The sequence below is a fragment of the Cucurbita maxima genome, unplaced genomic scaffold (assembly GCF_002738345.1).
Source record: "Cucurbita maxima cultivar Rimu unplaced genomic scaffold, Cmax_1.0 Cma_Scf00027, whole genome shotgun sequence".
In the NCBI taxonomy this organism is placed as follows: Eukaryota; Viridiplantae; Streptophyta; class Magnoliopsida; order Cucurbitales; family Cucurbitaceae; genus Cucurbita; species Cucurbita maxima.
The window spans coordinates 1,995,092-2,004,787 of NW_019272043.1; the positions used below are offsets into that span (position 1 = coordinate 1,995,092).

General features: G+C 35.4%; 1 protein-coding gene across 1 annotated transcript; it reads right to left on the bottom strand.

Annotated features, from left to right (window-relative positions):
• Window positions 1–360: 360 nt before the first annotated feature.
• On the bottom strand, window positions 361–903 carry LOC111499590 (STS14 protein-like). Its single transcript, XM_023151186.1, has one exon. It carries the CDS (start codon window positions 885–887, stop codon window positions 387–389), a length of 501 nt encoding a protein of 166 aa, XP_023006954.1. The 5' UTR covers window positions 888–903; the 3' UTR covers window positions 361–386.
• Between the last annotated feature and the right edge of the window lie 8,793 nt (window positions 904–9,696).

A 9,696-nucleotide genomic window follows, 5' to 3' on the forward strand; every position in this document is an offset into this window, starting at 1 on the left:
GCTCAGTGCACCTCATTTGAATATGAAGTCAACTCTTAGACCTTTTGGCCCATGATAATCTTTAATACCTTTAAATTTGTAGTATGATTAGTAGTCAGTAATAATGAATGAGCCATGTTATCAATTATTTTCTATGGATCGAAGAAATGAATTAATTTATATTTAACAAAAATTGGAAATGTTAAAAGGTTTACGAAAGACGAGACGTTACTGAATTGTTATTAAATAGAAAAATTTGGATAATTTGAAATTTGATTTATAAGACATTATAAGAAGTGTGGGAGACATGGAGAGTAACGTTGCAATTCATTAGAACATATTTAGATTACATTCCAACAAAACAACCTTATTTTTTTTTTGATGGGCTTTACCACACAGCCTTATCTCTAATACGGTCTCTCACCGATTCCGTTTCCTGGAGGATTATAGAAACAAATGGTCAAAGTAATCTGTTCCTGCCGACACGTCGCCTGAGCACACCCCACTTCCTTCGTCTTCCGCCAGACCACCTGAGTATAAGCCCCACATAGGCGATCCTTCGTGCACGTGTTGCTCGTGTGATTGTAAAACGCCTTCTTTTCAACCCACCGCTCCACTGCCAGGCCCGGCGACTGTGCCGGTCGATTCGACCAATCCTGATTCTTGCCGTACCGGAAACGGGTCACGTCAGCGGTGTCGCAGATCTTTTGGTTGCGTTGGAATCGGACGAGGCGGGCTGTGAGATTGGCTAGATTTTGGCTCCACTGCAGTGGCTCCACCCCCACCTCCGCCCTTGCCTTGTTGTGAAAATGTAAAAAATCTCTGGCTGCCGCTGAACTCTGCCCGGCGACTATTTGGAATAGTCCCAAGGCTAGAACTGGCAGTACCCAAGTTGGATTGATGCCCATTGCTTATTTTTTTTGTTGCGGAATTCAAAGGTGTGAGGGCTTGTGATGTGTGTTCGGAATTTATAGGAAACGGAGGTATCAATTTTCTTTCTCATTCCTAATTCATTTTATGTTACAAAGATATAATGAGAAATGTGGAACAAAAAGTTGAATTGTGAGATACTATATAGGTTTGAGAGACGAACAAAATATTACTTTAGAATGTGGAAACCTCTCTCAGTGAGGACATTGGGCTCTCGGTGGATTGTGAGATTCCACCTGAATTGGAGAAGAGAACATTATAAAGGTATAGAAACCTCTCCGAGTAAGGATATTGGGCTCTTGGTGGATTGTGCTCTCCTAGTGAGGTTCCGGTATATGGTGGAAACCTCTCCCAATAAGAATAATGGGCTCTTGATAGAGTGTGACATCCCACCTCAGTTAAAGAGAGGAGAAATATTTTGAAACCTTTTCCAACAAGAATACTGGACCTTTTGGTCGATTATACAAATTAATTTTATTATCTAAATTTTTTTATCTAGTTTTTATATTTTAAAATATTATTAATATGTCTCTAAAATCTTGATTTTGTGTATGATAAATATTTTTGTTTAATTTTAAATAATTTATAGCTTTTTTAAGATTAAGCTGTTAATTAAACTGTTATCCATTGAGTAAGTAAGGGTTGAATTGACCTAACTATTTAGTATGTTATTTGAAGATTATGTCTAATGATTAGTTGGGAAAAAAAAAAGAAAAAAAAAAAAAGAAAGAAATAGTTACAAAGATTAAAAATGTATTAAATTAAAAAATAATTTAAATATAGTAGAGTGGAGATGAAATAATCGAATAATTGAACGATAAAGTGCGCCCATGATTTGGTGTTGGCGAACTTGGATCCATTGAGAAGTGTACCATGTGACATGTATTTATGGGGACACTTTGTGTCACAACATATGTTCGTAGATTCGTTTTAAGTATCACGACATATGTTCCTAGATTCGTTAAGTGTGACAACAAATTTAGCCTAATTCTGTATCTCTATTCTATCAATCAATTTACTCCTAATTTTAATTGTTAATACATATGTTGTAATAGTAGAATAAAAACAACGCTCACGGGTCAAGTTTAACCAAGCCTATTTGTTGGGTCGCAATTGAAATCATGAGATATTTGACTAGAGGTCGAGATTCATATGATTTAAGTAGTTCAATCGTATAACAACCTATATTTCATATATATTCTCACATCCATAGCTACTAAACAACCCAATCCAAACATCTATTTGCGATTTAAGTTGAGGTTGGGTTGTTAAAAAAAATTAAATTTTTAAAAAGTTTTATTTATCCCCTCCATAATTATTGGATACAATTTTAGATGAAAAATATTAAAAATTTAAAAACAAACACAAATTAATCTATAATCATTAATTTTTTTTTTTTTTATCATCAACAATAAGCGCAAATTGTAACGTCTTAACCTAATTCAATATTGTCATAGAACAACTACCTAAAAATAAAATAAAAAAATAGAAAATAGATCATAAAATTAAAAACATAATAAAAATAATTAATTTAAAGAAACTCCTAACAAATAAAAAATAAAAAATACTATAAAATTATTTTATTTTATGCATGAGATGAAGTAATTATTAGAAAAAAATATTAATTTTAAAATAAAATCTTGTAATTTTCTACGAATCTATTGGGTTAAAAAAACTCCTAAAATAATAAAAAATGCTTTCATCCGTGCTAAATATTGATACGGAGGTATAAACATTAGAAATATTGACCTCGAGGATACAATAAATATTAGAACGATCAAAACATTTTGGGCAACTTTTGATAAAACTCGGTAGGTAAAATTATTTACTTTCCACCAAATCTAATGAGATAAATGATGGATTGAAAGTGGCTTTCCAACAATACACCCCGATAGAAATTCTCAATTTCAAAAAGTTTATTGAGAAATCGAAATCAATATACTTTAAATTACTCAATTATATGTATAATCTATGAACTTTTAAACACAATATAACTTTTGTTTCAAAGTAACCTAAATATATACATAAATCTTTATCAATAAACTTACTATTCTTTGTTAATTTATTCATAAAGATTGTTTATTAGTTTATTCATATTATTAACAATGTATTTAAAATTGTATAAAGTGTAGGAATAGTTTGTTAATTTATTCTTCTTTTATATAATGCGTTTAAAAATAGTATGAAATATCTTTTTATTTGTAAAAAATGATTTTTGTTTTCTTAAACCTAAACTAAATAAAATTAAATTTTTCGGTTCAGAAAATTAACTCAATCCAATCCAAAATATTAATCTAACCTAGCTAATTCTTATAATTGAGGTTGAGTTAGTTCTAGTTATTAAATATAATAAGGTATTCAAAACAACATAGCAATCAAAGGTTTCTTGAGATCCATTTGGTTCGAGGCTCCACCTTAGGTTGAGATTATGCCATACTTGTTCGCAGCAAACAGGGAATCTTGACGTAAGGTGGAGCTTCGAATCACGTTTTGAGTGAAAAATGTTCTTACAAAATGTGAGCCAGAAATGAGTTGAAAATAGTTCTAAAGAAAGCATGGTAAATATTGATTGCATTGAAAACAAGTGGACAAGAGAGATGACAATAGTTGGTAAGGGAAGGTTTGACTAAATATCGAGGAATTTCATAAATCATGGCTCAAGAACCAAGGAAATATAAAATAGAAGCTAATGCTCACTAATTCATCATACATATACTCTAGGTCATAGAACATGAATCCAAATCATATAATCAAGCATACACGAGTTCATCGAGCCCCTATAATGCTTCTAGGACACTAGTAGTGAGTAATTCTTCATCATCATGCATATTCATCATTAAACATTCATAAACAATTTACCGAACCCGAACGTAGTCTTCAAATCAATCAGAGTGACATTCCATGGAGTGAGGAAAGAAGACATGGTGATGTAGCATAAAATAATGACAGATTCAGAGACACATAACAACAGCTCAATGTCATAAACTGAGGGAAGACGTCTGGACACATGAAAAATAGGTGGAGACCTCCAATTAACGCCACAAACAAAGCAGATCCAAATAACGCCTGAAAAGCGTCAATGCAGTAGGAAGACAAACATGAAAGAGAATGGTTGGATTAGGAGCCCAAGATTATGAAGAATCATTCAGCCTTGTATTAAAACCTACAACAATTAGCAGCTTGGGATAAATAACACACAAAAAAACCCTCAATCTCACAATAAAAAGCACTCTACAAACATAACAAGCCCCTTGAACTTCGGTCATTTGGTTATTCGCACTATTGGCTAGGTACCACAGGGTGGTCTGGAAGTTTACCATAATCTTCTTTTTATTCCGCATCAACAGATTGGGCATCTTCTTGGCAAACATCAACACGAGTTTTTAGTCATGCGTGAATGTGAGGTTTGCACTCTCATTGCTTTCATTGCTGCGTCACTCTAATAATGCCTTATTTATCACCGGAGTAACACTTGATCATATTTTTGTTCTTTGAGAGGTTGGCATCGTCATGGGTTTGTAAGGTCTCCTTATTGTGGTCACGAGCTCAACTTAGGTTCAAAGGTGGCTCATCCTTTTGAGCGCATCTATTGAACAACAAGTCGCATCTTTGGGGTGAACTACTCTTCTTTCCTTTGACTTAAGGTAACTTGTTTTGCTTATGCAGTGTGAAACCAATGTTCTAAGTTGAGGTACTACCTTGAAAAACTCTCTCTCTCTTAGGTGAGGATAGCCGGTGAACTTTCCCACAGGACCATATTGTCACCCAAGGTTGAGGAAAAGACCCTATGTGCTTGTCAGCTACTAAGGTTACTCGTGTGATTCCACGTCCTCTCTCAAGATGAATTTGCTGTGAGGTAACCCAATTGAACTGTCAAGTCATACAATCCTAGTCGGCTCATGCCTAGCTCGATAGTACGAGTACTAGAGTGGAAGCTCGATAGTACAAGTACTAGAGTGAAAACTCGATGGTACAAGTATCAGAGTGGAAAGGGTAGCGGAGAGTATGATGGTACCTTTAAATTGATGACAATGTGCATACTACTAATGACTCGGACAACTACCTTTGTCATTCTTGGATGTCATGGAGGTGTACTAGGTTCTTAGGGGCGTTTAGGCAGTTAAAACCTTATCTTTTTTTTTTTCTAGTACGTCTAAGACTAACTCCTCGAGCTTTGATCGTCACTCACAATCTTGGGGTGCAAGGTGATAAGACAATCATAATCCTCAACCTAATGATCCAAGCTTTTGTTGAAGAAAGAATCATTTAATCAAATAAATTAACACCTCCTACGAAATTCGGATCAATCAATAGAAAAATGCTAGAATTAGATTATTTTAAGATAAAAGAAGATTTGTAACCTTATTCTAAATTGAGTCACCCTACCACCAAAATTGGTCGAAGTTTGATTGAATAACTTGTATGCAATTACTTGAAATCCTAAAAATGACGAAGATCAACTTTAGCTCAATTTTATTCCTCCAAAAATTTGATTTTTCCACACTACCTTTCAAATGACCACTCCAAATTGACCAAGTGTGACTTACTCTGAAGCTACTTTTTAAATGCTCACTACAATAAGTTATAAAATTAAAATAATAAATAAAATTTTGAGATTTATGTCTAAAAACTAGTAATTAATTATTTATTTTTTAATAATAATTTTGATGATTTTATTTATAATTTAATATTATCCATTGTTACGTCCCGATTTTTTACGCTTCGAATCTCAGGTCGAGGTTAAAAAGACGAACACAAAATCAAATAAAAATAAAAATAAAATAAAATATAAAATGAAAGTCCACAAAATTTAAATCGAAATAAAAACAAACACAACACCAAGATTCGGTATAAAATTAAATCCAATTATAAGACGATGTTGCTTAAAATATTACAAATGGGGAATACAATTATAAAACAAAATACAAAAGGTTCAAAATGTAAAAATGAACCCTCGATTGACAACCTGTGAACACCTGAAAAAGAAAGGGAAAAAGGGTGAGTATAAAAATACTCAGTAAGCAACGTACTTGTAGGCTCTCATTGTATCCATGTCCTAGCAGGTGATTACAGCCTTGCCTAGCCTACGCAGCAGTAACCGGTATCCAATGATGAGAAGCTACCTCTATAGACTCTGTACCAAGTGTGGACAACATGGTGAGTGCTAGCCTACTCGTCATCCATGGGAGGTTAGTTAGCAAACCTATTCCACAGGCCATGAAGTCACCCTAGGTTGGGGGGCGCTATCCCCCGATACATGTCAGCGTCACTAGCTACCCGCATGATTAACGCCCTACCATAGGACGAATCCTCCCTTCAAGGTAACCACTCACTACCTATATGATTAACGCCCTACCACAGGACAGATCCATCGTGCAGGATAATCCATCAAACCACCTAGTCACACATCCCTAATCAACCTCACGCTTAGCTCAACGGTACCATACCGGAGTTGAAAGGGAAATGGGGTCCTCAAACACTATACCAGTTGCTATCGACCTAAAAGGCTACCTATGTCATTTTTGGATTCCATGGAGGTTTGCTAGGTTCTTCGAGGTGTCTAGGCGATTTAAATCCCATCTCTCGTTTCTAGGACGTTCGGGGTTAGCTCCTCGGGTCAAATTAATCTCTAGGTGTACACAGGTCTAAACCTCTGATCGCTCACGATCCTGAGATACAAGGTCTACTAGAAACGTACTGACTTGGGTCAACATGTAAATCGCACTAGCTGTAGTGTCCTAATCTCAACTAAGTTCTCTCAGGCATACTTTCCTAGGGAGATATTCTTATCAATCGCCCAAGGCGCACTAGGGTTTAGACTCTCTAACTGTTGCTCACGATCTTAAGGCGCTCAGTCTACTGGAGATGTCCTGACCTAGGTCATCGCTAGCCAACTTAACTCTAACGCCCTAGCTTCGTGTAGATAGACATGCTCTATAGGGAGAACACACTATTTCATGCACTCATACAAGAAAGCAAGCTCAACAGGGAGATAACATCTATTAATCACCCGGATCACAGATCACAATAGCTCATCCTCCGTTTTAACACAACGGAAAGCATATAAAACATCACTCATCACAAATCTCATCATAGGGGAATTTTTGTAATTTCCTACCTCTTGCATGCCACACTCATCCACCCATATTGTCCAACTTGTATTCTAGTCATGCAATTTTCTTTCTAACCTTTCCTAATACATAAAACAACGTGGTTCTCAAAAATCTCAATTTCGGGGCATAAACAGTAATTTTACCATGACATACCTACTGTACGTACTCATTCAAAAATGTTCTTATGAACTCCTTAAAATGAATTATCTAACCACCTAAGATAAGAAATGCTAGCATGTTAGCACATCCTAGCGATCGTACAAGTGCTACTTGCCTAAAGTCCATGTGGTTACTTACATGGATAGGGTACCTTCCTAAACTAGCTTTTCTATTTTCTATGATTTTCATAACTTTCTCTACACAACTCGAATTAACTTAGTTTTTTCACTACAATGGTAGACTTTTATACCGTCTTTACTAGGATATTTTTCTCATAATTTTTTTTATCAATCACAACAACAAATAATTGAGTCCAAAGATCGTCAAAAACTAAGACTTAAAGAAAAAAAAAAAAATTAGCTTCTTGACGTTGATCAGAATTTAACTTTTTGGTCCGAATCAAATCCGGCTTCCTTCAAAAAAACTTAGTGCAAAATTCCTCCAATATCAACATAATTCTAAGAAAACTCTCGAATTTGAAGAAAAATCGAAATTTAAGAATTTTAAAATCATACCCAAATTTGTTCACTTTGTCATGGTTAACACACGCAGAGTCGTAAATTGAACAAAATTGTGGTGAAATTTAGAAAGAAATTTGATTGAAATCCTAAGCAGCAAGGTGAGTGAGGCAAGAAAGGTAGTTGTCCTCCTACATGACAACATTTTGAAAAGATGGTGAAGGAGACAACATGTCTATCAACAAGAAAGTGCTTCACAAAGTTTACAAAAGAAAGTAAACCGAGATGGTAATGATCACAAAGAGAAGAGATATCTATTTCATAAAGTGATCAAAAGTGCAATAGCCTATATATATCCACATGGATACAAGTGATTGAACAACGAATGCAACTGAAATATGGAGTTCTAATAAACCAATATTGCAATTATAGGGTCCTTATTCATTTAGAATATGCTCAACGCATATTCTAAAACAATTACAATATGCCCAAAGCCTCTCCTCTTACCATTCGAAACATGCATGCAACCAAAACAACAACGCCAAAGACCTAGACTCCCCTGTGATCCACATTGTTAAGTTTGAACATATTTGGTTGATAGAGATGTCAACCAATTAGGAGAGGAGGATGTCATGGTCATACTTGTCCAAACGTGTTATTTGTGGTCCCATGCCCATGTCATGCCAAACCCTTTTACTTGCTTTCATATTGTATTGTACTATTATATTTTCTATGTGCATGACCATGTGGCGAAATCATGTCTACTTCTCCTAGACATTAATTATTGAGGATTATTGAGAGTGAGTCTCACATTGACTAATTTAGGGAATGATCATCCGTTTACAAGTGAGGAATACTATCGTGTGAGGCCTTTTGGGGAAGCCCAAACCAAGCCAAGTGGACAATATCAAATCATTGGAGAATTTGAAATATTTTAGAGTGTTGGACGAAATGTTCACAACCAAAGAACAATTCTTTCCTATGTAATCAAGACAAGTAAAGCTCCATTTTTATTTTTTGTCTACCTTTGCTGCTTCGTTGGAGCTTAGACGAGATTCTCCTCTGCCGATCAAACACAAATCATTTGAATTGTTCGACTTTGCCTGTATACTAGATCTAGGTCTTCCAAATGTAACGTCGCATCTCATCTCGCCATCGTGATTCTCAACAATATGGTTCATGCTTTGTGCTCTCATTCCAAGTCTTGAATGTCATCGGTCTTTACTATTTGCTTAGACACACTTATCAAGAATCAACCTATGAGTTAACCTTATCGTTGAGACACCTCAAACATCCATTCATCTGAGTACTATCGAGTCATGAACCCTTCTATGTCCATGCTGAGTCATTTATGAATACGTATTAGAGAGTGACCCTATATACCAACCTCTAACTTAATGGGTGGGACACAAGTTTGGCAAACTCCATGTCATCTAACATTGTCTTGGAAAAACTCATTTTCTAGTGTCTTCTTGCAATATTTGTACGTATGTGTCATGGGATAGCTCACATAAGCCACAAGGCCCAATGGTGGTGTAGAGCTAACATTATTAATACTAAAATTTTCGAAGTCGGGAGATAATTTCTAGTAGTCTTACTTTTTAGTATCAATTTATACTTTAGTAATTAAATTGTTCGAAGTTGAGATAACTTGACAATAATGAATACTTTTTATAAATTTTCGACTACTCATTTCATTTCAAACATTTTATTTGGAAATATCTTATTTAAAATTTGTGTTTGAATTTGTTAGTTTTTCAAATCAAAATGAAGGGTATGAATGTAATTTAGGGATGCACACAATAATTATGCTCCACACCGGTTTCTCACTGAACGGGATTTTTTAGGATATTAATTAACCGCCCGATCCGTACCGTTCGAAACTGTTCTAGGTATCAGAACAGATCGTCGTCGCAATTTACTGTAACGGCACGTGTCAGTAAATGAATGGGGCAGTGGGCCATCCCGATTCCCATAACGGCGCCGTCAAATATCCCCGTTTACAAAGTCCCCCGTCATTTTCCAAAACGGGGTCCGGTGGGGGGGGGGGGGGGGTT

Coding starts and splice junctions, on each gene's coding strand:
- LOC111499590 (XM_023151186.1), bottom strand. CDS start 887: ATGGGCATCAATCCAACTTGGGTACTGCCAGTTCTAGCCTTGGGACTA.